Below are 27,216 nucleotides of genomic sequence, written 5' to 3' on the forward strand. Positions count from 1 at the left end.
TTTAAAAAAGTTAAAAGGATTCCTTAATTATTCACATTGTTAAAATAATATCTTCTTGAAAATCAGTCTATAATTTAAGAAATAACCAATAATATCTTCTTGAAAATCGGTCTATAATTTAAGAAAGGGAGGTTTGACGCAACGATAAAATTATTACTTTATGATGAAAAGATCACAGATTCAAATCTCGAAAATAACCTATTGCAAAAAATAAAATAAAACTACGTACAATGAATCCTAGTAATCTTAACTAAAACTGCACCAACTTGGAGTAGCAATATTGACCAAGATTGCACCATCTACATTGTGATACCAAACTCTACGGTTTGAGCTGTCGATTTATCGATGAGCTGATTGACCGAGCTGATGAATCAACATCAACAATTTCCAACAATACTAAATCATCAATCTCGAATGTGTTAGGCATCATCAAAGTCCATCTTTATGTACAGCAAAAAACAACAAATACATGTTTATGAACAAAACAATTATATTGCAATCCTCCAACAACAAATCAACGCATTGATGAATCACACAATAAAAGAAAAATAACAGCAAAAATAAAAAATGGAATTAAGAATTGGAAGCTCTGAAACAACTAGACTGATACTGCATTAGCAGCAGCATTAGAACCTCTTTTCCTCAATCTACTCCGAGCAGAATGTATCGCTTCATCGATACGAGACTCATCTGCTGGCGGATTCGAGTCATCTTCGGCTTGTTCTCGTGGAGAAGGTGGCTTGTTTCTAGTCTCTGTGCCATCTGATTCATGGACTGATCCTTGTGGCTGAGCTGGTGATACTGGTTTCAGAGCTATGCGTTTCTTGACTGGGCTATGTGACACTTTTCTTTCTTGTTGTGTTTGCGGGGATGCTGTAGCTTGATGAGAAGGTGATGCCGGAGAAGATGCCCGGTGATGGACATTGCTTGACCTTTTTGGATGTTCTTGGACGCGCTGCTTGATGGGGATGGATGGCATTTTTGCATCTTGTTGAGGTTCTTGATGACTTGCAGGTAAAGATGGAGGACTTGATTGTTGAGCTTGCTCGAGTTGTTGTGGCTGCTGAGTTTTCTGCAATCACATACTTGAATGTAAGTTTACGAAGAGGACCAAAGCAAAGAGTGATACAGATCGATGCTAGTAATCCTAATGTGCCTCTTGTAAGAGTCAGTTATCGAAAATTTATCAGAAACAAGACGGAACTTCAACTTCAAATTCATTTCCAACTTCGAGATATTGTTTTTCTTAAAGTAAAAGAACTATGAGAATTTGAAACTTAAGTAGGATTTTGATTTTTTTGGACTCTAGGCACAAGCATCTTCTGCATTCTACCATGAGTCGAAAGAGATTACATTCAAACTAAAGTGAAACATATCGAGAGTTAAAGGAAGGCTACAATGAATAGCAACAATACTAAGCAAATCTAGACATTAATATGGTTTAAGAAAGAAAAATATAAGTAACCTTAGATCGATACATCATACCTGAATCACGTGGGTTCTTGATGTTTGTACCATCAAGATAACATAGTTCAAGACCTCGAAAAAACTTGTTCGGCCATAGATAGCAGCTTTTTGCCAGTACATCAGCATAATATCTGCAGCTCTTACTCTCAGCTCATGCAAATTGCAGTCGATCTCACTTTCGTACTTTGTAAGATATGGCTTGAAGAAGGTATCATAGACATAATTTGTTCCCTAAAACAATTTCTCTTTATGAAATTAGATGAGGAAAACAGAAAAGGGTAGAAATATAAGAAATCAAAAAATGTCATACTCTTAATTTTGGATACCACAAAAATATGTAGAGTGCCAATTTCCCTTCACTGTACATTGGCAACCTTCAAACAGATATGTAAGAAAAGAAAAACAGTGATTAACCTAAATTGAAAGGAAACTAAATCACAGGGATTAACCCTAAACAAGTTGAATACTCACCAAGAAAGAAAAACATCACCAAAGCTCTCCAATACTGCTAATACTGCAACCAAAATCCTGAAACATCACCAATGATCATATTGCTAAACTCACAACAAAACCAAAGAATTTTCTGGTTAAGATCAGATGGACTGACCAATACTGACACCAGAAGCGTAGCTGCTCTATCTCAGGCTTGTTCAATTCCACAGTCTTGAAGCACTGATACGCAGGGTAAGCATACCCGAAAACTAATCTGCAAGTAGTAATCTTTTTGAAGGAAAACTGTTGTAAGAAATCAAAATTTAGCCTTTTGTCTTGCCTAACTTCATTAGGCTTAATGGCTTTGCTTACATCAAAACCCTATTAAAGAAGGAGCCCATCATGATGACGCGAAATCAAACAGGAGCGTATAGCAACTACTCAATGATTACTTCTCATCAGACCTAACATTGATAAAAGCACAAGTGAACCAAATCAAAAATCGTAACTTCAAAGTGCAGCAACATTATGAAACTCACCCAATGTTTTGCAAAGATCAAAGAATTAGAGAATAAAATGCACAAAAGTCGCAAATAAGAATTTTGAATATTTGTAAAACAACGATCACGATGGATCACCCTAGAAATCTAAAATTATAATGGATTAAAGAATTTGAATAAAAAACCAAAATTTTCAAACCTAAATCGATCGGAGGCCTTCACGAAAGAGCGATTCGAGCACCAAATCGATCGAGAAGAAAGAGAAAAGGTTCACCGTTTGGGCGATGGAGGAACGAGAAAACGAAGAATTCGATGGCAAATCGAGGGAGACAAGGTGAAATCGTCTCGCCTCCGCCAGCGCCTGCGCCTTCTCCTGCTCTCGCCCTTCGCACGATGGCTCCCGCCGTTTATATATCCGATCGGGAAAATGAGACGGAACCTCTGGGGTGGTGGAGGAGCAATGAACGGACGGTCTAGATGGAGTAAGTTCCAATCCCACGGTCACCAAAGGAAGTTGCGATCAAAAATGCGAGATCGATGTGGTTTCATCAACTGCCGCAGCAACTGAGAGCTGGACGACACGCTGTCTTGTCGGAGACAGGAAACAGGCTTCTTCACGTTCCTCAGCAGTTCGGCTGCAGAGGTGCAATTGGACCGGACCGAACCGGTTCGGTTCGTTTTGCCTTTCTTCAAGATTGAATGCATAAAGAGTACTTTCTTCTAAGTGTTTTAATGACTATGGAGGTGAAATTAAACTTTTTGAGGAATTAATGGGAATAGAAATTATAATATTTTGGAATGAGAATAGATATGAGTATAGATATCACTCTTAAAAATAATATTTGGTTAGTAAATATTTTTTTATCAAAATAAATGAGAGATAATGATGAAAAAGAAAATGTGATGAGAGAAAATGAGGAAATAGAGTGTGATAAGAAAAAATAAGGAAAAATAGTGTGATGAGAGAGAGTATAATGAGAGAGGATGAGGAGAAAGAAAGTGTGATGAGAAAGAATGTAGAGAGAAAGTGTGATGAAAGAGAATGGGGAGAGAAAGTGTGTGATGGGAGAGATTGAGGAGAGAGAACGTATGATGAGAGAGATTGAAAAGAGAGAAAGTATGATAAGAGAGAAAGTGTGATGAGAACAAAAAATGAAAATGTGAAGGGAGAGGAAGCATGTTCGCAAAAGGCGATTACGCTCGCTCCCAGCGCCCTTGTCAACTCATCTCAGAGTCAACATAGATGAGGTAAATCATAGGTGGCTATTAGCCTTGGAATAGAAATTAGCGCATAAGAGAGACATTTACCTCAGCTATGCCAATATTCGAACCCCAGATTTCAAGTATGATGAGAGAGAAAGTATGAAAAGAGAAGATGAGAGGAAAGAAAGTATAATGGAAGAGAATAAAAAGAGAAAAAGTGTGATGAGAGTAAATGAGAAAAGAGATGTGTGATGGGAGAGTTTGAGAAAAGAGAAAGTATGATAAGAGAGAAAGCATGATAAGAAAAAATGAATAAAGTGAGTGTGATGAGAGAGAAAGTATGGTGAGAGAGGATGTGGAGAGAGAAAGTGTAATAGAAGAAAATGAAGGGAGAAAATGTGTGATGAAAGAAAATAAGGAGAGAAAGTATATGATAGGAGATATTGAGGAGAGAGAAAGTATGATGAGTGATTCTGTCCGAGCGTTGAGTCGATGGACGCTGGGGACATGGCGCTCTCCGCTGTCCTCTGATGATGGTGTAGACCTCCGGCGAACCTGCAAAGAAGTTGAGCCGGGAGGGATTTCTCGGCGACGACCCTCCGACGCTCAAGTCAGACAGTGAAAAAGAAGAGAAACAAAGTAACGCTACTGTGGCTACAGTGATGAGAATCGCATACCTCCGTCGAAGTCTGGGGGTCCTTATATAGGACCTCGGAGAGGCGCGAGTACGCTTCTCGATGTGTGCACGCTTCCCCAAACATACCTCAGTAGGGTTGTATCAGAAAAGCATGTCTGACGTCATTCCGCAATCGTCTGAGCATATCCCTGACGTGACGGTGGAAACTTCCACCGTACGATACTCTGTCCGCTCCGGTCGCCGACCATGCTGTTTGTCGGCGGCAGGTGTCTCGAGGATGATGTTACCAGCTGTCCCTTTACGCCTCTTGCCTGTTCCCGGGCCGAGCGAACCGGCCGCTCGGCGCTCATGGCCTCCGGGAATGCGCATATCTCGGACCGGGCGGGGAAGCCCTGCTTATGTGCTCGGATGGGATTGCGCTTTATTGTCCTGTGGCCGAGGCTCAACCGAGCGGCCTGTCCGCTCGGCCCAGAGACTCTTTCACCTTGAGCATCAGAAACCCGACCCCTAGTCGGGCTGTCTTTCGTCCGGCCTGGGAGACCCCTGGCCGGATGTTCGGTCGATCGGATGCTCGGTCGGCATGACCTCTGTCCGCTCGGTACGACCTTGAAGTTGACCCTCTTGACCATTGACCTCCACGTGTCGTTGACCTCCCGCCAACGAGGGTCTCCCATCCTTACCACCGGATCAATGAGAAAGAAAGTGATATGAAAGAAAAATTGAACAAATATATTAAAGATATTTTTGTCTAAATTCTAAGGGGTGCTTAGTAGGCGGATTTAGGAGGCTAGAATGGGAATGAAATCTGTTTCATTCCCATTCTTAATGTTTAGTAGATGAGAATTGGAATTAAAATATGGATTTGATACCCCTAATTTCATAACTCACCCCCTCTAGGTTATCACTAAACTCATTCCTCCCTATTCGTGTGGTTTTTTTTGGACGGCCCAACCCCATGCCTCCGAACCTTTTTCTTCTTTTCTTCTCTTTTGCTTTTCGTGTTTCATCTCTGCGCCTTTCTTCCTCGCTCGCCGCCGCGTCTTTGCTTCCTCGCTCGCTGGCCCACCTGCGACTCTGCTTCCCCGGCTGCCCGATCGCTTGCCGGTGCTTCTTCTTCCCCGACTCCACTAGAGCTTCTTTTTCCCCGACCCCGGCTGTGGTTCTGCTTCCCCAGCTACCTGCCAGCCTGCGATTCTTCTTCCCAGATCGCCCATGCTTCTTCTTCCCCGACCTCACTTGCGGCTCTGCTTCCCCGGTCGACGATCGACCCGCGTTTCTTCTTCCCCGACTGCCCACGCCTTTTCCTCTCGGCCACCCCATTTCTTCTCCCCCTTTTTCTCGGCCTACCCCCTCTTCTCCTCCTCCTCCCTGCTCAGCAGACCGAGCTCCTCCACTCCCTTTCCCTTCTCTTCCTCCTTTTCTTCATTGTCTTCCTTTCTCCTACTCTCTTCTCCTCCCTAGAGATTGAAGAAGTTGTGATTGCATAAACTTTCTTCTCCTCCTTACAGATTGAAGAAGCTATGATTGCAAATGTGAGTTTTTACCAACAGTATGTTACATTGTAGTTACATGTTTTTTATCTAAAATGTTGAGTATTATTTTGATTTGGTTTTGTATTTATTTATGTATGCATAATTGTTTAATATTTATTCATGTATGGTTTTGGTTTGACTTACTATTGGTGCCATCGGTTGTTATATAATGTAGATAAACATGACACGACCATCGTTTAACTATAGAAGACGTAGATTATTATGCATTTTGTAGAATATGTATAGAATGCTCATGAGTTATTTGGTTGTCATACTTTATTAAATTGCAATACTTGTATGTCGTCGAAATAGGATTCGCCAAATAAAAAGTAGGGAAGACAAATCGATTGCATGTGTGGAATAGATGTTCAACCTTACAAAAGTAAGCAATGAAATAAGTATTAGTGAACTTCTAATGGATAAGAGAACATTCAAGATATTGTGTGATATGGTTCAAGATGTTGGAGGTTTAAAAGCCACAAAAATGTCACTATTGATGAAATTGTGGTCTTATTTGTCTACGTGTTGGCACATCATAAAAAAAATTGAATGATGAGTCTCCTTATACAACAAAGTCGAGAGACAGTGAGTCGCCATTTCAATCTATGTCTTCAAGCAATTTTACAACTGCACAACATATTGCTCAATAAACATGGCTTGTGAAGAAACATAGTAGATTAAATGGATTAAGGTACGTGTATTAGTCATTATTTGTTTTTTTTTTCAAATTACATGCTATCAAACTTTGTTAAATTGATTGTTATGGTTTGTTTTTGGATAGAATCACAATGACACCAAAAGTCTCTATAATGTATCATTTCCTTATTTTTCAGAGTTAGAGATGGTATATGGCAAAGACAGAGCAACAAGCCTTGTTGCGAAAGATCTTATGATGGCTACACAAAACATCACTGATGTGGATGTTGAGTTGACCATATTGGATAACAATTCACTTACTGAAAAAGGAGTTGAAGTTGATTTAATGTCAAATCAATAACCTTCTATTACATCAAGGGTATCTCACTCAAGGAGAAAAAGAAATCGTCCATTGATAGAATTCAAAAAATTTTTGAAGAGAGCAAAGACTCAGCTGTGCAAAATGTCGATTCTAACTTAAAGTTACTAAATAATCAGGTTGAGGGATTTATGCAAATTGTTAGCTCACACTTTGAGTCAATGTCATCTTGGGTTCAAGGTACATCCTCAAAAATGTCACAAGTTCTTGAGATGTTAGAAAAGTATAATTTTGTTGGTAAGAACAAGTACAAGGCTGCTCAAATAATTTGTGAAGATTCTGTACAGATTGAGTTATTGTTCAGTTTGGATCTCTCTAAAGTTTCTGATTTTATATTAGTTGCTTGTAATAGTATGCTTGTGTTGTCATTAGATATGATGAATATTTTTTTGCTTCTATCATTTTTGATTTTGTGGTAGATATTTTAATTATTCAAGACCGTTGACAGAGTTGTTGCTACCATGTTACATTTTTAATAAAATGGTTCTGTCCATGACTCCGTGTTATTATTTTTGTATTTAACTTATAAGGGTAAAATGAGAATTTCAGTTGATTCTCATTCCATAATTTAAGCCAAACCAAGCAACATTAATAAGAACAATATCTATACGAAGCACCATCAATTCTGTAATCATTTTCATTGTCATTAACCTCTCAATTAAAACTCATTATCATTCCTATTGTCAGATATATACCAAGCGCCCCTAACTCTCATAGTCTCATTTCCATTCCCATCAAAATCTGAGGAGGTGGGTTTTATCAATACCTAAGTTTTTAATTTTCATTTCAAAATTTTAATTCCATTCTCATCAACCAAATATAAAATTTGAAAATGAATCTATTCTCTCATTCTCATCTTCCTAAACTTAAATTTTGCTCATATCCTCAAGGGTCTCAAAGTTAAATAGAATAAAATTCAGGGCCTCACTTCAAATTACTTGATCCAATCACAGCTGTCGATCAGAGCCGCTCAACGTTCAGTTTCCACCTCGACGAGCATCGCATCGACCCCATCGCTGCGGAACTGCCCCGGCGGAGCCGATTGAGCCAAGACCTGCACCGTCGCCGGCGATCGGAAACCACCTTCCCTACTCGTGCCACAATGCGGGGGACCTCCATCGGAATCGTCTATGGCGGCCTCAAGTACCAGGTCGCAACGGCGGTAGCCACTCCAACTCCTTTCTTCTTTGGAACTCTACTAATTCGTCTTCCTCTCCACTCCCTCTCCAGGCCCGATGCATCGCCGACGTTAAGGCCGACGTTGACCACACCAGCTTCCTCGCCGGAACTCTCAGCCTCAAAGAGGAAAACGAGGTTCATCTCTCTCTCGTCGATCTCGATCTAATAATTTTGTGGGTGATTTCGGTGTTTTTGTTTATTAGGTGCATCTGATCCGACTTTCGCCGTCAGGATCGGAGCTCATATGCGATGGTCTCTTCTATCACCCAAACGAGATCTGGGATCTCAAGACTTGTCCATTCGATCCCAGGATTTTCTCTACAGTGTTCACTTCTGGTGAGTAAACGATGACTTGGAGCCGTAGTAACTTGATCTTGAATTAATGGGTGGCAGTGTGTTCTTCAGAAATGTAGAATAGTAAGTAGGTGAGTGTTTCTGAATGCGAATAAGCTAAGCTAGATGACCCTTATGTTTAGTCTCGATGTAGTTCTGTAATTGGTTTTTTTCTAGGAAAGAAAGGAAATTTGTTTAACCACATAAGCTGTTCGAAAATGGAATGATGAATGTATGGTTTATTCACTCATGAGATTTAGCCTTGCATCATATATCTAACTTTTGAATCCTTTTTAATTTTGTGAATTATAGAAAAGGGACAGTATATACAGGTTTACATGAAAAATTTCTTTCAGGGGAAAATTTGTTCGAGGAGCTATAGTTTATTGTGGAAATATTTTTTATTTTGTTTATCTTGTTTAGCACTTCTGTCATTCTTGTTGTGCCTGAATGAGTTAAAAATCATACTCTGCCCTATGATTTGTTTTTGAGCACTTTTGTTTTCTATTTGAATGAAGTACAGTTATGCTAATACTTTTAGGGTATTGATCTTTTTCTGTGAAATGATTCCAGCCCTATATGTGTTAAAACTAATAAAGTTTGCATTGAACTAAAGGTGAAGCATATGGGGCTTCTGTTTGGAAGATTCCTGAGCTCTATGGACAGTCGAATGCCCCACAACTCGAACAATTGGTCTCCCTTGACAAGCATTCTTTTAAGATCAAGTGGTAATCTCATTTTGGCATGTTTGTGTTTTCCAGTTATTTCTGATATTAAAAGAAAAGAAGATACTTGGGTTCCAAGCACCTTTTAATGACTCCTTATTGGTATGCTTGTCAGCGTCCTTTGGTGGCCATCTGGGAAGCATGATAGACTAATCAGCATTGATGAAGGAAATCTTTTCCTTTGGAGTATAGATTCGTCCAATAAAGTAGCCAAGGTAAGCTCCTTAAAGAACCTTCTATTATCTTTAGAAAGACTAATGGTTGTGCTATTAGGTTCCTTTGTGATATGAATGATAAACCTTGCAATGTGATAGTTGTCTATTGCTTTAGGTTTATATTAGTATATTTCAGCTGATTGTAAAATTTGAATCTGTTATATAGAAAAAAATTATGAGAAGACAATTCTAAAGCTTTACAAATTTATTTGTCGAGTCATAATGTTGATGCTTTGAGCAGATTTAGTTTTGGTTTGCAGAAGCATCAAGCCCATGGTTTATAGTTTAAGGTATGAGCTTTGACATAGAATACTACAACTTTCCAAGTTCTTGGCCATGGAAAAAAATTAGATCTAGTCTCCCACCTAGGGAAAATGGAAACTTTTCTTAGTCTGAACTATTCTGATTGTTTTCCATTACCTAGTGTGTGAGAGTGTATTGCGAAGTCCAAAATATACTTCAACTAGAAGAAAGGGTGTTAAGTTGTTGAATATTTGTTCCAAAGATGACTAACTTTGATGAACTCTGCGTCATTAGGAGACTTTTCTACATGGCCCACCTATTCTTTTAGGGTAATTGTTGAAAATTGTCTAAAATTAAATGGTCAAAGTATATAACCATTTTTGTTTGCAACAAATATGTCACAGACTACCATTAGCCTGTTTTCAAAAGTAAAATAGATAAATCATCTTGAATGTCAGAGGAAACTATTTGTTTACTAGTTAGTAGGTTGAAATACAGTTGGATATCATTAAGATAAATTTTTGGATGTCTTTGTTATGTTGTTTTGCCTTATTAGTAAAGTTTAGCCAAAACAAAGTAAAACATCGAGATGATTTAATTTCTTAATATTCAATGTGTTGGTGATCACTAGCCATCTTTACACTTTGCTGAATCGTATACATGTTTCTAAAAACGTAGGTGGTATCACAAGAATCTGTTGGTATGCTTCAAAACCTTTCAGGTGGTGCATGGGATCCTCATGATCGAAATGCTCTTGCCGGTATATGTGACTCGTCATTTCAATTTTGGGATCTCCGGACAATGAAGTATACCATCTTCTCAATTCATTATGTTTATGCTTCATACGAAGTTGTTTTATATGCAATTCTAAGTTGTTTTCTCAAAATATTTTTAGAAATTATTTGTCTTCTGCTGAACTTCTTCTCCTTTCAGCGTGTACATTCAGGTTTCACTGATCTTATTTGTAGAATAAAGTGCTAGATTTACACCATAAGGGAATATGGTTTTACTCCTGTGTGTTATTAATAAGTAATTTTACCTATGAAACTTCTGTATGCCAATTTTCATGAGCAGTTGTTCTCTTTTTCAAAATATCATGAATTGTTATTCTGTGCATGCTTTAAGATGGTGGAAGTTTAACTTCCTGTAGTAGGTGTGCACTCTAGTAAATTTATTCCTCAAGATTTTTGTGCAGCTTGTTTCCTCCAAAGTTTGGATTTGGATTGTCTTAATGATGTAACTGTCTTATCCAGGAAGACTACTTCTATTGAGCAAGCACACACTAGGGATATTGATTATAATTCAAAAAAGCAGCATCTTCTTGTGAGTTCAGTTCTCTTTGTAATATTATATTGGATAGTACGTAAGATATTAATTTTAATGAGAAAAAGTTGCTCCCGTGTTCTTTTTGTTTGTTGGAGAAGCTTTATTTTTTTGTTGCATATTCTATGAACTCTGCATTTCTTTGTTGGAGATTTAGATTTGGAGGAAGTAATCAAGAGGTTATATAATTGATCTTTTATCTTTAACCTTAACTAATTTAGCAGGCTTCACATCTCTTCCGTGCTTGTGAGTACATCATAAAAATGCTTATCGGTTGCACTGCTCTACTGTCTCCAAAATTAGCCAAAGCAATGGCATTCTGCATCATCCGATAATTATATAGTTTATTTGCTAAGATGTGAACTCTTTTATCCTATGCACATTCGGATCATCGGCGGTCGTCTCTTTCTAAGAATGGCTAATTTTTCTATTTACTGTATATTTTATGCCAGTGTTTCTAAAAGAAATCTGACATTTCATCAACATCATATTCATATTCATATTTGGACACAATTAACCATTCCGAATTAGGAAACTTATCATACATAGTTAACAATGGATCACTTTTTTTTCATGATTTAAGCTTGTAATATAATTGCCTTCAGAAAGTTTTATTGTTATATATAAGCAATTGATTGCTCTCTAAATTATCAGTTCTCATGTTATGCTGCTTTTTCTAAACCTGTTGGCACTGCAGGTGACAGCAGAAGATGTATCTGGCATTCGACTATGGGATCTTAGAAGACCCAAGTTTCCTGTAAAAGAACTCCCTGGGCATGCACATTGGTACTTACTGTATTCTATTGCACGATTTACTTATGTATGTTACTTGGAATAATCAGATCTAAGATTCCAAATAAGGCTTACGTCAAAGTTGGCTTCCACATTCTTGCAGGACATGGGCGGTCAGGCATAATCCAGAATACGATGAACTCATTTTGGTCTCTCTCTCTCTCTCTCACTCATGCATGTAAGTTGCACGCTTTTCCTATTCACTAATGACAATGGTTACATACAGAGTGCTGGCACAGATTCAACTGTCAACTTGTGGTTGGCTGACCTTCCTGCCACTGAAGATTTATCGAATGAAAGGTCCATTGTTAACTATACCACTGACTGAAGTGCTGTTTACCAGTAGGCTAATTGTTTCCCCCTATTCTTGTATATTTTTTTCCTCAGTCTTTTTGTCTCATCGGCGCAGTTGAAAAATTCACTAATCAATTCATATACTGACTATGAAGATAGCGTTTATGGTAATTCACTTTCATTTTTTGTCTGTTCTTAGTATGTAAAACATGATCAAATTTGTTTACTAATTTGTAACAAAAATGTAGGTCTTGCATGGAGCACACGGGAACCTTTGATATTTGCATCATTGTCCTATGATGGCCGGGTATGATTTTTATCCTAAAATGCATGCCGTGAAATGCAAATTTAGGATTTATTTCATTAAATATTTTCAATCTATTTTTGCAATCCTGTTTGAATTGGAATCGTTAAATGGGATCTTAATCTCCTCATCTCATGTTAATAATCTTTGCGTTAACCAGTAACAACTGCTCCAGATTAGCTTGTTTGGCATTATAATAATACATCTCAAACATGAAAATTACTTAAATTGATCTCCATGACATTATTTCTTAAAGAATGCAACTTTTTTTTCTTGTTCTCCTGGAGTCAGTCACAGTTGTTTTCAATATAAATTCATAAATTTCTGTACTAGCAATCTCCTTTCGCATTGAAAGTTGACGGTGAGTCTTCAGGCTGCATTTGATTCGTGAAATTTTACATTTTTCATATTTGTATGTCTCAAAAATTGAGAATAGACCAACAAAAGCAGTAGCATGTTGGAATTTTAGCATCGCATTGGTTGCTATGTATGCCCTTCTTGTTGTGAGACAATTTGATGTTTCTCGTGCTGAATTCAGGTGGTCGTCGAATCGGTGAAGTCATTTATTAGGAGAAAGTGAGTCTGATCTCCCAAGTACGCTTCCAACACTTCAATGCCCATCCTTGTAAAGGGCTTATAGAACTGCAGAAAAATTTTAGTTCGTTCTTTAGTTTATATTTTTTTTTATTTTTTTTTCAAAATTATCAAGATATCTCTGTTTAAATCGTGCTTATTTCACCCTCGAACCATCGATACTGTTTCGTTTCGTGTTGGAAAAGTGGCGTTGTGGCACAACCGCCACCTTGTTATTCCGTTATATTTGGTTCAGTAACATTAATTTACCTGGTAGCACTACTGTAGAGTGATTCGAGCTTAGAAGCATCACTTGTAAGCCATTTTGATATGCCTTTTGAGTAGTTTGCTGTAATGCTTCCCATTTTTCTATTACTTGGGGAAATTAATATTTCCTCTCCAAATTTAGCTTAAATTTTAAAATGCCCTTTCGAGCGTCAAATGCACCAATGGATATATTCCTTGAAGCTTTGGTACTTCAATAAAAAAATTCTCTACAAAATGCAAAGAAGAAAATAAAAAAAAAAATATTTAGTAATAATAAAATAGATTGGTATTGTTGAATAAATAATCATATATTAATAAATAAAATTTAATAACATAAAAAAAAACATATAATTGACTTTATTTAAAAAGAAGGATTGTTGCAAGAAACACTTTTCACAACTATAATCCATGATTTCAAAATGGTTGCATCAAAGCTCTGTTCCATGATCAACTTTACTTAATGAGATAAAATTTAGTGGTTATAATTTTCCAAGAAAATAATGAAAAAAAGAAGAGAGTATGAACGGTTAATAATTTCCTCAAATTCTCTATTTAACTTCACGGGATGGGAATTTCTAATATTTTATATTTACAAAACACATTTAAAGAGAATACATATATCCAGTGGAAAATGTGACAACAAGAACAAACTGTTCCTCTTATTTTGGCGTTGTTTTCTTCACCTGATCCTTTCGCCCACCTTGCAATAATCTGAGCGTTCTAACCGTGCAGTTCTCTATTGCAAGTCATTGACAAAGTATCTTATATTAACATTAGCTCTATATTAACCGGCACCGACACTCAGTTTCAACTCAAAACTAGGGCGAAAAAAAACCAAGAATTTCTCGATGCTCTGGAAAACATCAAGATGTGGGATGCCTTGTGTTGTTTTGCTCAGCTCTCTATTCCTGGAATGCTAACACCATCAGTTTCCACTCGAAACAAGGGAGAAAAGCTATGAAGGCTTAGAGTACATCCTGATGCTCTAAAGAACACTCGACTCTTTTGGGGAGACTGAGCTGCTACGACCAGATGATAGTCAATTACCACACAGCATGTGTAAGAACCAATCGAGTTAAAATAATTTCGAAACTGCAAACCTTTAGTTTTCTCGTATTGAGGTCAGGCTTGGGCAGAGTAGGAGTATATGCATATTTCTCTATCTCAAGTGATGCTGATTCTTTACCAGGAACAGTGGAGCAAATGGGCGTCACATCCTATGCAGCCAAAAAGAAGAAATGAAACATAGTATATATAGAACAAAAAAATTGTTGTTCTGTATGATTTCGTTTTCATGAGTTTAAAGCGCATGTAGGCAGGATTTTGAAAGAGATCACAAAGCAATGACATATAATCACATGATATATCCACAAGTAAATTTAAACTAAACCATATCGCTTTAAAATCTTAAACTACCGTATTTAGTAACCTGTAGCTTAGTTATTAAATAATAAATATGAAAAATCAAAATTATGCCCTTTTTATACATATTATTAAAAGAATAGGCATTCAACCTTTTAATTTTAGCCGGTCTAACCACAATAACATAAACTGGCAACTTGATAACTCAATGGAGATACCCTATACAATGCAGCTCTAAGGTAGAATACAAAGGCTATTTACCTATCAAATTATGGATAACATGCCATTTTAATAATTTTTAAAAGGGCCTTCTTTTGAAAATATGATTCAAAAAAGCACCTTTTTATTTTAAATGTTAATATAAATAAATTTTTTAATATTTGTGTATAGACCGTATATGCTTTCATATGTCACTACATATCACATGTGCTATGCAATAGTTACACCACAAACCGCATGGATTTACCTTTCCAAACCTAAAGATGCTCTGCACATGATTCAAAATGTCAGTGTTCAAGTTTCACTACCTCACTGGTACTGAAAAGTAAATGACTGCGAAATAAATGAAGAAAACTGATGGACCAACCTTTTGATTTGGTTTTTGTTGGTCATTTATATCCAAATGATCTGCAAAAAGTAGAACCTTGATAGAAAATAGTGAATGAGTTAGCTCGTCTGGAAGCAAAAGCAGTGTCTTATGAGTAACAGACTATCATATCGACATTACCTTGTTCAACAAGTGACTATTGGATGCATCTGCTGCAATGATCTGCACCCCTAAGCACCTTGGGACGGTGCAGAAGGGGCAAATAAGAGCCCTGAATACACAACTATCTTTTTCAGACCAGATACCATGTGAAACTGCTTCTTTGCAGCCATTTTCAAAAACACGATGGTCGACCAATGAACTGTCGCAGACTACAACAGGCACATCTCTCTCTGGTGATGTAGGAGGACAATTGAAACTACTGTCCTTTGGAGGTCCATGCTTCAGAACGTATGCCAAATAGACTTTGGAGGATGAAGTCAATGAACAGTTCACTAAGAGATCATTTTCTTGCAACCCCAGTGGGCTTCTGCAGTATAAACAACTTAATTCTAGCATCTTTGTCAATGTATCAACCACATTCCCAATGAGCTTTCGTTGTCGGTTAACTGAACTGTTATCAAGGCATGGTGATTCAGGTATCAGATCAGTTTCTCTTGATATGCTGCTGATAGAATCAACTGGGTAGAAAGAGTCAGTATCAGAACTAAGACAGTCTATCTGATTGCAAACAGACATTTGCAAATTTATTCTTTTCCTTTTGTGATTGTATGAGTTTACACTCATGTTCAAGGAATCTGTTTCTTTAATATCTTCAGGAGAATGCTCTGGTGTGCAGGCAGTGTCAGATATGCTTCCGATAGAGATCGTCTTGGGAGAAAAATTTCCTACAGTTTGCTGAATCATTTCAACCTCCAAACTTTTGGGAGTAGCATTGTGGTCTCTTACAATTGAATTTGTAGTGGCTAAAGGCTGGTGCAAATCGGCTTTGCATGATTTAGCAGAAATGGCCTCCAAACATCTGCATAACATTCAAACGATAGCATGAGAAACAAGGAATCAAAATATAGGGTTTATAGAACTAGCCTTGTGAGCAAGGTGAATTACTGGAACTGAATTGTGGTACTGGATTTTAAATCCGCAAAATCAGTATGAGGGTTCAAGCATTTGATAATTGTCTCACTAGCACCTTCAACTCCATTTTGACTTTGATCCTTCAGGAAAGGACCCTTCTTGTCAAGTTTGGATGATTTCGTCAGTTTTGCAGAAACTGCTCCATTTTGATTGCTCATTTTTCTTGCATTCTGATAGTTGACATTGTCTTTTTCTGTTTTCTGCAATTGAATCCCTTGGTTCAAATTTGAATTCTGCTCGCTAAAATCAGGTTCCTTTTCTATCAGAGAAACATCCTCGGATCTTGAATGACTACTCGCAGAACCAAACCGCTTCTGTTAAAGAGACAATGTAGACGTTAGGCTAGGAATATAGCAATCCTGGGGTATGCTTACCCTACTGTCTTAGAAAATGTATAATTCAAAGCTTTCCTGCCAAAAAACAATGACTACAAACTCGAGAATGCAGTTCATGCTTAGAAGAAAAATAGTGTATGCCCACTTTGAAATACCTGAGCAGATTCAAAAAAGTTCTGTAATCCCACTAGGGATTCATTGAAGCTATGGAAATACTTGATTGAGTTCTTCAACCACTTTGAAATGTAAGTTAGGTTTCGCTCCTCCTTGAATCGCTCGTCTACAAGAACATTCAAATGTTTAGCATTCTTTTAGTACTGATCCGCATATATGATCTAAAGGTCACGAGGAATTTCTAGCATCTCATTCTTAAACAGTGATTAAAGAAAAGGCTGGAAAGGAAAGCTGTAAAAAGCATGAATACTCAATGGATGAAAGACATTAAATCCATGGCTCCTTTACCCATTAGTTTGCTGGTAAACCCTTTTTCTATAAGTCTCATTTTTCCTCTCAAAGAAATAGAGATGACTTAAAGTGAATACAACAATTATAACAAGAAGCCATGTTAATCTCAATTATTTGGAGACAGCCAACTGAATTTTATCTCTTAATTGAACTTGAAAATAGCATTACTCAAAAGTATACTGTCGCATAATCTAACCTGTTACATGGTTGCCACCCTTCCTACTGATTAGAAAAGAAAGACAGATGCCCCCGGAAGTGTGGTGCAATAGTACAATAAGAGAATCAAAATTCAAATCTCTAATAGGCTGTAGGTGAACTAGGGAGAAAACCATCTACCTCTAGGATTAGTCGGGCAAAGTCTGACACCTAGATTATCACAAAAGAAAAATAGAAAGGAAAAACAGATATGAAACGCAAACTAAAAATGCAATCAGCATGCTAAGGCACTATGAACCAAAACCTGCAAGTAACAAGTTAAATAATGTTACAAATTTCAGTAATAAATGAAAAATCCAACTTAAATTGCTGTCTGTAATTCTACATAGCATTGTTTATGTGTGGCTTCCAGCAAAGGATAATTCTCTTCTGGTAGTGACACTCATGAGCCATGATCATGGAATATACTAATGCATCGTGGCTGCAAGTATTTAACAGATAATAATGATCTATATGCACAAGCAACCCAGACATCAGTTGCACCTGTTTGAAAATTATCATTGCACCACAGATGAATACAGAAAAAAAGTCATCAACCAAAAGGTAAATAGGTGTGAGGCTCTAAATCAGTGCTGAAGCGGCACCTAGAGATCTATATGTCATTTCCTATAAATTAGTCATGATTGTAAGATTTAATTGCAAATTCTGTTGCTAGGATCGATTTATTCAGGCTGAATGAAGTTACTGCATCTTCAATAACTGGAACTCAGAAATTGATGTAGCCTTCAAGAAACCTCTCAAGGATATCATACTATTTATTAGAATCCAGCTATTTACATCAAATTCCTTTGTCCATATTCTCATTGAGCTTAGTCATACATTTTGTTTTAAAAAATTGTCATTCGCTATGATAAGCTGATAGCCATACAATTCTAGTAGAAAACGAAATGGATGCTGAGTAGAATTATCATACCAAGAAAAATGATGGCTCCGTAATCAAATCTGTGCCTTATGCAGCGACCTAAAAAGTCAAAGAACTTAGCTTAGCATCAATGCAATCTTTTCTGTGAACTAACCAACCAATCAGGCGTATATATAAGCAATAATGAAGGGTACTAATTGGACCAAAGTACTTGATATTTGAAGGATGACAACTGAGATTTATGACTAAGATGATACATAAAATTATTTGTCATGGTAAATTAACAAGAAACTAGATGAACACTCAACAACTAATCTAGGTTAAGAAAGGACAACTTATGAACATCTGAGAGCATCTATTTGTCATCCCTAGTCAGAAATACTGCCAATGTATTTGAAAATGGCTCAGTAACTTTGAAAGCTTAAGAACAAATCAGAGACAAAAGGCCATGTCTACCTGCAGCTTGATTTAAAGCACGGAATGCTTGGTGGCAATACCATTCACTCCCACTAAGGAGATGCTTTGTTGATCTATGTGTATCGTTATACTTCTTCTTCAACATAACCTGAATGTCATTCCTGAATTGTTTGAATTAATTAGTGTGATGGAAGAATAATTCAAGGTATCTTGGAATGAGACGCTCAGTGCTTACTTGTTTGGAAAAGGGATACCAACCACTACCTACTTTTGGTTATGGAACATAAAGTATGAAAATCACATAAGAAATTAAATGTTGACGCAAACATTTATTTGGCAAGATAATAATAAGCCTATCCCAAGTGATTAGTTAGTAATAATATCAAAGGAGGCTGATCATTATAATCTATACGTAAACATCATCCATAGCTGAATGCAATGTGAAGGATACAACTACTCTAGCATTTTCGTCTGAGAAGTCAATTCCTTCTGATACCTGCAGAAGAATCCAAATAATTAATCTAGCAGAGATATAAGAAACAAATAAATGAAAATATCTAGACTTACAATTTACATGCAATTGCAATTTATTATTTAGATGATGATAATCATGTTACTTACTGAGCTATATAAGGGAAGCAGCTTAAAATTTTTTACATTTCATCCTTTGAAAGTAATAATAGGTGCTGGAAGAGAAAGTTCCTAGAAGAAGAATTTTTGGGCCAACATAAATAAAGCAACGAATCTCTGTAATGGCACATTGAAGAGCACACCTTGCCTCGGCAAACTGCAAGGAAAGCAGCTCCTCTTGGAGTATTTTGTGAGCACACCTTGCTGCAAGGTTGTTTAATGGTTCGCCTTGAACCAAGTCTACTTTTCTCATGAACTACTTTTGTACTCCCACGAATTGCATCATAATAACCTCTAAGAAGAGATTCAAATTCATCCGTGGCTCCTCTTGGCTCTATAAGATAAAGAGTACTCATCAAAACAAAAATTAACAATATGTTAAGCAAGACCATATAACAAAAGGAAAAGCACGCTATAAATACATAATTTGCCAAGACCATACCAACAAACAGTGGCTTTTCAGCATTCAAACGAGACCATTGACCTGTCTGAGTCCAGCGACGACGAAGCTTTTCCAACAATTTGTAGCTAGGAAAGAAAACAAGAATTCCTCCTGGTGCAATCTTGCATATTTCTTCCAAAGTAACTCCTAGTCCATCCTTCATTTTAAAGCATGCTTAAATGTCATCGAGTTGCAGTTTAAAGAGTACACTTACAACTGGTTCCAGTAAATTACCTGGAAGGCAAATCCATCAGCAGTTCTATAGCTGGCATTCAATTGACAATTTCCAGGACCAGTGGAAACAACTGCAGCCCAAAGCTTTGGACAAAAACAGGTGACGCCAGTCACAGACTGGAAGCAAAGAACTGAAAATGTTAAAGAACAAGAATGCACCTGCGATTCTGGGTCAATGACATGTGGTGCTTCCATGCAAGCTTCAAACTGCACTCCAAGTTCAGATGCAAATGAACCCATTGGGGAGAGAGTTCTGTGTAGAAAAAGCATGCCAAAAATGAGACGATTGTAAATGGAATGCCATCATTTGGGTAAATCAAGTGCACTCAGTAAGTGCTCGGATAAGTTTCATTTCAAGAAAAAAAACATGAAAAGAATACTCTGGATCCAATGGGATTTTGAGAAGATGTCATATTTTTAAATTTCAGTTTCTAAAAATAGTCTTTTAGCATAGATTAGTTAAAAGAGCAATCCGGTGTACGAAACTCCTACCAATGCGGGATCCTAGGAAAGGATCTATTCTACACAACCTTATCCTGCTTTGCAAGAAATTGTTTCTGAAACTCGAACCCGTGACCTCTAGGTTGCCTAGTTTTGACTTCAAAGGAAAACCATGGAATTATTCTTATGTAAATCCTAGATGTGAAAATAGGCATAATTCATGCAAAAAGATATAAAGAATAAATAGGCAGAATTGGAATATCAGACACATAATTAGAGGTGTAAAAATTTGCTGATAACATGGAATAGTTAGGCTGTTTTGCAGATGCAGAGCAAAACAATATAATTAAATAGCAAGTACCCTGATGTAAGGATAACTGAAAGAGAAAGATTTGCAATCTCTCTAAAGACAAGAGCAGGATTTAGGCACCACAAGCTCAATTTGCAGATCCAGTCACTCACAGCATTACCTGACAACATATCAAAAGCAATTACCAAATTAAAACTGCAGTAAATTAGTAGAGTATGATGAGTGCTAATTAACATCAATAAATCCGAATAGTTTTAGTAAATAGTCCTAGATGTGCTCAGCAAAACTGCCTAGATTTTCTAAGGTTAATGATGAATCCTGTGAGAGATAATTGGTCATTTTGCTAGAGTTTGAAGAAACTACTGTTGGTTTGCTAGCATTTTGATTTATTTCATCAAAACTATTATATGTATTAATTTCATAGGGCAAGCATCACATTTTATATATTACTCACTGTTATCTCTTTTAACATATCGCTGCAATCCTAGCTGATAATCAGTTGCATTAGTACCATCTCCTGAGAAGAGATAAGTAAGCGAGGAAAATAGGCCTGCATGTTATAGAGAAAATTCAGAAGATCACATGCTTTTGATTTGGAGCAAATCTATATAAAAAATGCACTAAACATTACCCTCCAATGCAATTGCTGACATGCCGCTTAAATGACTTTCAACAGACTCTGCATCTGAGACAGCTTTAATTGCCTAGGGCGACAATGAGAGCATATAAATAGGTGCAGCTAAGTTTGAATGACAACTAAGATATAGAGCACACTAGTTAACATAAAAGCACCTTCGTTGCACATTCTTGCAAGATTGGGAAACATTGTTGTGTAATTCCAGCATGTTGGAGCTCACTTATGGCCTTATCAGCAGTCCAACTGTAAGAATCAAAATTATTTAAGTGCAAATAAAACAAACTTGCCAATGTTATAGACCAGAAGCATTTATCAACTCAAGGAAATGACACATCAATATGCCTGCTAACAGTGTTTGAGGCAATAGAACAGTAGCAAAAGGCTTCAAATTCAAACCCAACACTAAGCACTTCCATGAAAAAAAAACCTGCCCTAATTAAACTTTCTTTTTTAAAGAATCCAAAAAAAAAAAAAATCAAAGTGATCAACATGGTTGATGAAGTTAGAATTTCAATAGCAAGTCACAACATGGTCATAAACATAATGTTGGTGCAACCGACTTCCAAGGTTTTAATGTTTGTTTAACAATATGTTTAGTAGAGTCTAGTTAGGACAAGGTTGATCGGATAACTAGCAAGGGTGAGTAGTCTAGTGATTAACAAATCCATGCAAGTCAAGGTGACCAGATGACTAGCAAGAGTGAGTAGTCTACCAAATAACTAGAAAGTCCAAGCAAGTCAAGGGTGACCAGAAGCTTGACAAGAGGAAAACCCTACGAGAGGTAACCCTAGATAATGAGAAGTCTCAGAGTAGTGAATTCTAAGCAAGAGAAAATCCTAAGAGAAGGTAACCCTAGATAATAAGAAGTCTTGAAGGAATGAACTATAAACAAGGAAAAATCTAGGAGAGGTAACCCTAGGTAATGAGAAGTTTTGAAAAATGAACTCTAAGCAAGGAAAAAATCTAGGAGAGGTAACTCTAGGTAATGAGAAGTCTTGAAAAATAAACTCTAAGCAAGGAAAAACCCTAGGGGGAGGTAACCCTAGGTAATAAGGAGTCTTGGAGGAGTGAACTCTGGCAAGTGTGACCAAAAGATTCGCGGTCGACCAAACCAGCGGATTTTAGTAAACCTGAGTATAATTTTACCAACACTATTTTGTATTACTATTATTATTATTGTGCTAATTTAGTATTGTAGGAAAAGTTTTAGTAAATAAGGCCAATCAAATGTTGAACAGATGAAGTCCAAACAGGTCTGGAGGACCAGATGTTTGGCGAGTAAGTTGAGGTAAGCTCCTGAAGTGAAGAGGTCATGTCCCAATCGAGACAAACCTTAAGCGATGATCTAAATAAAGAAACCAAGGGAGGTTTCTAAGTCGAGATCAAAACAATTTTAGCTGTCTACATTACTCACGTATACTATTATCTAACTCTATTTGTAAGACTACTATTATTATTCTGATTGTGCTACTCTATTTTGCAGAAAACAAGTTTGGGTTGACCGAGGATTCAGTCGATTGAATATGAGATTCCATCAACCGATCCGAATAGCTTGGCAAGGATAAGATCAAAGTCTAACAAATATGAAAAAAGAGGTTTCGTCAACTTGTAAGAATTAACAATCGACCGATAAAACATGGTAATAGAAGAAGATTTGATTGGATCGCACAGGAAAGGAAACTCTGGGGTTCCGTCAACAAATAAAATTTTTCAGTCGATCAAACAATGAGATTTACGAGAACGATCCGATCAAATTGGAGCAAACAAGAAGGCTGCGGCAATCAATCGACGATTTAGTCGACAAAACAATTTTGTCAACCGAACAATCTTTCAGTCAACCAAACAAGCCTATAAAAGAAAGCCTCGAGGTCCGAGGTAGATCAATAATTCTCTGGTCGTCCAATCTGCTTCTATCACTTCTGTTCATGCAAGTGCTCCTACTACGACTCCGACATGCTCTCCAACAAGGACGCTTCATCTCCTACATCTTGTTGTCAGTATACTTGTTTTCACTTGCATTTATTTAAAGGATATAATAGTGTTGTTAATACCCTCCTCTTTCATAGTACGAGTTTGCTTCTTCTCCGAAAGATTTCAAAGAGAAGAGCTATAGTGGATTGTCCATCGAAATGATCAAGGATCATAGACCTTAAAGTAATAGTGGAATATGAACTAAGTAAAATCGAATTGTGTTCTTATTAGCTTTACATTATTCCGCTGCTACTTTGATTCGGTTTGACGAAAAGACGAAACAAAAAGAAAAGATTTTAAACTCCCTCCCTCCCTTCTAAACAAATAAATTCCATAGAATGAAGCTCCATTATCAAAATGATGGTTTACATCATATACCTTCATACTCTTATAGTCATAGCATGTAAGGTTGGGACGGTAAAAAGACAGCAACACAAAAATGATTTAGGAAAAATCTCTAGAACTATTAGAAGATTATTAGCATGGTTTTTAAAAATGGACCAAAAAGTTTTTTAAAAGCATACATTTTTGTTATTTATCTACAAATGTTTTTTTATAATTAAAATACAAAGGATATAATATGGCATTAGATAAATTATAATTCAAACATATTTTTTATGTTTAATTATGATTCTTTTATCTAATTGTACTAATTCTTGCATGTGTTTTTGGTGTAGTAAATAAGTTAATTATCTCATGACTTACCTATTGAGTTGATTCATTTCACTAGTTCATAGTTTTTTACTCTGTATGTAAGATACAAGTTATATACCCATTTGGTTAATAACTATGATTATTAGCTTCTTTAACCAAAATAAAAGTAGAAGTAGCTTAGACTTGTATATGGACAATAAGAAAGCGAGGGGAGTTGCTTTAGCCATATTCTAGAACCTAGAAGTGTATGTTGAATAATTTGCTGAAATGATCTGCTTAGCTCATCATTGCTTCAATTAGAATTTCACCATCTGGATTTGAAGCTGCCAATATAGTTCTCTCTAAGACATTTTTTCTCATAGATTATCTAATCTAGTTACAAATGAAATTAAGGGAATAAATGATTACATCTGAATTGCGGCACTGTGCTCAATTTCAATAACAGAAACCCGAAGCATTAACAAGTTCCATATAGAATATACTTACAATGAAGAGTAGTGCTCAAATTCACATTGTTGCAAGCCCATCTTCCTCTCACCCATCCAACTTATTATTCCCTGTATATTGGCGAGAACTTTCTCTTGGTCAAAGAACTAACTAGATTAGGAAGATTACATTCACACAATAAGTACCTGAATTATGTCATACAGGGGTTGGTATACTGCAGCGTCATTGTCAGCCATGCATAATTGTCCTAGTTCCGTTTGCAATGCTAGGATTTATGAGGATGGACAATGAAATTAAATGTAGCATTTATAATAAAGGCAAGTGAAAACTAGTAGCTTTTAATTTTTTGTATGACTATGGAAGTATTGCACAGCATGACTTACCAAAAAGTACATCTTCTTCCACATCTAGACTTCCGGAATCACGTGCAATGTCCTCTATGTTGCTATAAAGAGTAAACCATAAGGGAATTAGATTAAAACTTACAGGTCCAGCTTATAGAACACTACTGGAATCTGGAAATTTGTGATATAGGTAGATGTTTGAACTTTTAGGTTGGGCGCAGACATAAACTTGTTAATAATGCAAGAAGCAAGATACAACTATAAACTAGACAAGTCTGAAGGGCATACTGTGCCTCATCTAGAATCACAATGGCTCCTTTTAAGTCTATATCCATGGCTCTGCGAACTATAGGATTAACTATGTAACTGTAAGGACAGAAAACTAGTCGAGCTTCCTCTGCTAACGTTTGTGCAGCAAAATATGAACAACCTACAACAATCACAGAAAAAAAAAAGTATTAGAATCATTTGACCTCATTCATAGATAAAAATAAGGCAACAGACCTTTTACACTTTTCCCAACTTTTACAAGATCTTCAATGTCATGAACCTCGTAACAGCCACCTTTCTGAAGTGAAGGATGATTTTTGACTTTATTTGCATTTCTGATGCAGATGTCCAAGTTAAATTAAAGGGATTACTAAAGAATTGCAATGCATGGTATGTTAAGAAACAAAAACTCACTTAAATTCAGAGCATCCCAGTGCTTCGCCCTTCAGAAGCAATTTACTAAAGCAAAACAAGAGGGGATTCAAAACCAAAAAAATAGAAAATATAATGTAGAGAATAGTTAAAGTGGCTCGCTGGATGATTAAGAACCTACCATTCTTCATCCAAATTTGCCTTAGTGCACACAAACTTGTTGGTGCAATAGTGTTTGCGTGAAGCCTTATGCCAAAGTTTAAACAGATAAAATATTACATATAGAGAAATTAAAGCATAGAAACCAGAGATTAAATCCCACAGGTGATAATTGACGCAAAGAATTTTGCTCGATATTTATCCAAAACATTATATGTTTAAACACGGTGAAATTCACTAACCAGCACTGCCATTGGCACTCGATAAGATGTCTTCCTGTATTCACGAATCACCTGAGTTATCTGCGAGTGAGTCCTCCTTCACATGCCAATCAGAAACATCAATAAAAAATCTTACTCTAGGAACAGCCTTGTTTTCTCTAATCATTGCATCGACTATATATCACTCACGTGGCATAGTATATTTTAGGCGATGTCTGTCTTCTCTGAGCTCTAGCACTTGCTGGCGTTGATGATTGCTCAGCATCATCTAGAATTCGTCGATAAAGGGTAAGCGAAGCCCTAGATCTTGGAAAGCGACAAAACGAAGTAAAACGCTAGTTCTTCCTTACTAGAAGGCTGTGTCTCGGGGATGAATCCGCCGCCATTTACAAGGGGATCAGAGGTGGGCGGCGGCGGAAGGCCCTGGGACGGAGCGGCGTGCCCGGAGAGGAAGCGGCTGGTCTGGTGGCGCTGCCAGGCGAGGGAGGAGCAGAGGAGGGAGAGGGACTTGCCGGTGCCGGTGGGGGACTCGAGGAGGGCGTGGCAGCGACCCTGGCGGCGGGCGCGGTCGAGGGTGTGGATGACGCGGCCCATGAAGGCGAGCTGGGACCCGTAGGGTTTGTAAGGGAACTCGACGGGGACGCCTCCGATCTGGTAGGCACCGGGGCGGGCCTTGCCGGCGTTAGGGTTTTGAAAGGGTGTCGGCGAGGCGGCCATGGCCCGATCCCCTTCGAAGACCGGCGCCGATTTCTCGACGATCTGGAAGAGAAGGCGATGGAGAGCGATTAGCCGGCCCTATCGGAAGGGAGGAACGAAGAGCTCGGTGAGGAAGGAAGAGCAGAAAGCAGCGATCCGAAGACGAGGGATTGGCGCGGGACCGCGGGAGTTCGCTCAATTGCTTTTCGAATTTGCCGCTTTTCTTCCTCTGTAAGTCTCATTTTGCTGATTTTTTTATAAAAATAAAATAATTATTTGTACTTTTGTTACTTTTTTAAATGGCCCTTATAGTTTCGCTAATAACGTTTCGCCCTTCACACGTTTATGAGTGTTATTTCATGAAATATTTTTACAATTATCATTTTATCCCTTCATCTCGAAGGGCGATTGGAATGAAGGCAATTATTATTATTATTTTTTTTTTTTGCTACAATAGGACAGAAATCAAAAGGGACCCTTTTATCTATACTATCAAAAGTATAATCCTCTTTTAAAATTTGTTAAATAATATTATATTCAAAATTTAATAACTAAAATACTCCTATGTATTCTACCTTAAAACAATTATAAAAAAAAAATTACAAGTTGTCATCACATATTTGATAATTATTTTTTTTGCTAATTATGAGTGTTTAATTATAAAATTTACAATTAAACAATTAGATATCTATAGTTTGATATCTAATTATGATATATTTGTATAAATTTTTCCTCTAAATATGACGTATAATTCAAAAATACTAGACTTCTTGATGGGTTGCCCGCCACATGAGAAAATTAGGTTTATCATTCTGTTTTTTCTTAAAACAATTATAACCAAAACTATTAGCGCCTAGAATAATATATATCTAAGGTGACTATGAATGTTTAAGGGTCTCCTTTTGAATTTTCTATATAAATAATAGCAATGAGTAATTTAAATATATAAATCATAAAATATATCTTTCGCGTATTTTTAAGGACGTGCAATCAAAGAGGTTGAACTTCTTAACCGC

General features: G+C 37.1%; 3 protein-coding genes across 6 annotated transcripts; 1 reads left to right on the plus strand and 2 right to left on the minus strand.

Moving 5' to 3' along the window:
- Window positions 1-434: 434 nt before the first annotated feature.
- On the minus strand, window positions 435-2,797 carry LOC121973704 (HVA22-like protein i). 2 transcript variants are annotated; one of them, XM_042525085.1, is made up of 7 exons: window positions 2,674-2,797; window positions 2,272-2,363; window positions 2,075-2,173; window positions 1,939-1,995; window positions 1,778-1,841; window positions 1,486-1,698; window positions 435-1,072 (listed from the first exon to the last, which is right to left on the minus strand). In XM_042525085.1, exons 2-7 carry the CDS (start codon window positions 2,301-2,303, stop codon window positions 599-601), a joined length of 939 nt encoding a protein of 312 aa, XP_042381019.1. In that variant the 5' UTR covers window positions 2,304-2,363; window positions 2,674-2,797; the 3' UTR covers window positions 435-598. The 2 variants fall into 2 exon arrangements, with proteins under 2 accessions (XP_042381019.1, XP_042381018.1); XM_042525084.1 differs by having other exon boundaries at window positions 2,599-2,779.
- A 4,938-nt stretch (window positions 2,798-7,735) lies between these two features.
- LOC121971370 (WD repeat-containing protein DWA2-like) lies at window positions 7,736-13,098 on the plus strand. Of its 2 annotated transcripts, none has more exons than XR_006109120.1 (13): window positions 7,736-7,936; window positions 8,017-8,100; window positions 8,169-8,301; window positions 8,915-9,026; window positions 9,139-9,238; window positions 10,160-10,287; window positions 10,735-10,804; window positions 11,502-11,590; window positions 11,700-11,745; window positions 11,823-11,896; window positions 12,006-12,057; window positions 12,139-12,197; window positions 12,733-12,750. XR_006109120.1 is itself a non-coding variant. In XM_042522601.1 (13 exons), the coding sequence occupies exons 1-13, from the start codon at window positions 7,889-7,891 to the stop codon at window positions 12,772-12,774; spliced, it is 1,059 nt and encodes a 352-aa protein (XP_042378535.1). In that variant the 5' UTR covers window positions 7,737-7,888; the 3' UTR covers window positions 12,775-13,098. The 2 variants fall into 2 exon arrangements, 1 of the variants encoding a protein (XP_042378535.1); XM_042522601.1 differs by having other exon boundaries at window positions 7,737-7,936; window positions 11,984-12,057; window positions 12,733-13,098.
- Window positions 13,099-13,613: 515 nt separating this feature from the next.
- On the minus strand, window positions 13,614-26,412 carry LOC121971371 (Fanconi anemia group J protein homolog). 2 transcript variants are annotated; one of them, XM_042522604.1, is made up of 28 exons: window positions 25,855-26,412; window positions 25,694-25,772; window positions 25,526-25,601; window positions 25,306-25,370; window positions 25,167-25,211; window positions 24,987-25,087; window positions 24,771-24,912; window positions 24,522-24,583; window positions 24,324-24,403; window positions 24,178-24,248; window positions 21,222-21,309; window positions 21,061-21,133; window positions 20,884-20,979; window positions 20,481-20,589; window positions 19,838-19,931; window positions 19,679-19,762; window positions 19,445-19,601; window positions 19,146-19,336; window positions 18,824-18,868; window positions 18,608-18,636; window positions 18,412-18,533; window positions 18,007-18,054; window positions 16,568-16,692; window positions 16,051-16,391; window positions 15,124-15,964; window positions 14,983-15,039; window positions 14,135-14,251; window positions 13,614-14,053 (listed from the first exon to the last, which is right to left on the minus strand). In XM_042522604.1, the coding sequence occupies exons 1-28, from the start codon at window positions 26,219-26,221 to the stop codon at window positions 14,000-14,002; spliced, it is 3,759 nt and encodes a 1,252-aa protein (XP_042378538.1). In that variant the 5' UTR covers window positions 26,222-26,412; the 3' UTR covers window positions 13,614-13,999. The 2 variants fall into 2 exon arrangements, with proteins under 2 accessions (XP_042378538.1, XP_042378536.1); XM_042522602.1 differs by having other exon boundaries at window positions 13,614-14,056.
- Window positions 26,413-27,216: the final 804 nt, after the last annotated feature.

Source organism: Zingiber officinale, chromosome 4A (genome assembly GCF_018446385.1).
Source record: "Zingiber officinale cultivar Zhangliang chromosome 4A, Zo_v1.1, whole genome shotgun sequence".
NCBI lineage: Eukaryota > Viridiplantae > Streptophyta > Magnoliopsida > Zingiberales > Zingiberaceae > Zingiber > Zingiber officinale.

Bases quoted from the DNA above. Each gene is read 5' to 3' on its own strand.
- LOC121973704 (XM_042525085.1), bottom strand. From the start codon at position 2,303: ATGATGGGCTCCTTCTTTAATAGGGTTTTGAT. The intron at 2,174-2,271 runs GTAAGCAAAGCC...TACTACTTGCAG, and splicing joins TTCTTTAATAGGGTTTTGAT to ATTAGTTTTCGGGTATGCTT. The intron at 1,073-1,485 runs GTATGATGTATC...ATGTGATTGCAG, and splicing joins CAAGAACCCACGTGATTCAG to AAAACTCAGCAGCCACAACA.
- LOC121971370 (XM_042522601.1), top strand. From the start codon at position 7,889: ATGCGGGGGACCTCCATCGGAATCGTCTATGGCGGCCTCAAGTACCAG. The intron at 11,746-11,822 runs GTCTCTCTCTCT...GGTTACATACAG, and splicing joins AATACGATGAACTCATTTTG to AGTGCTGGCACAGATTCAAC. The intron at 12,198-12,732 runs GTATGATTTTTA...TGCTGAATTCAG, and splicing joins CATTGTCCTATGATGGCCGG to GTGGTCGTCGAATCGGTGAA.
- LOC121971371 (XM_042522602.1), bottom strand. From the start codon at position 26,221: ATGGCCGCCTCGCCGACACCCTTTCAAAACCCTAACGCCGGCAAGGCC. The intron at 24,584-24,770 runs GTATGCCCTTCA...TACTCTTTATAG, and splicing joins GTGATTCTAGATGAGGCACA to CAACATAGAGGACATTGCAC. The intron at 16,392-16,567 runs GTATTTCAAAGT...TCTCTTTAACAG, and splicing joins ACTTTTTTGAATCTGCTCAG to AAGCGGTTTGGTTCTGCGAG.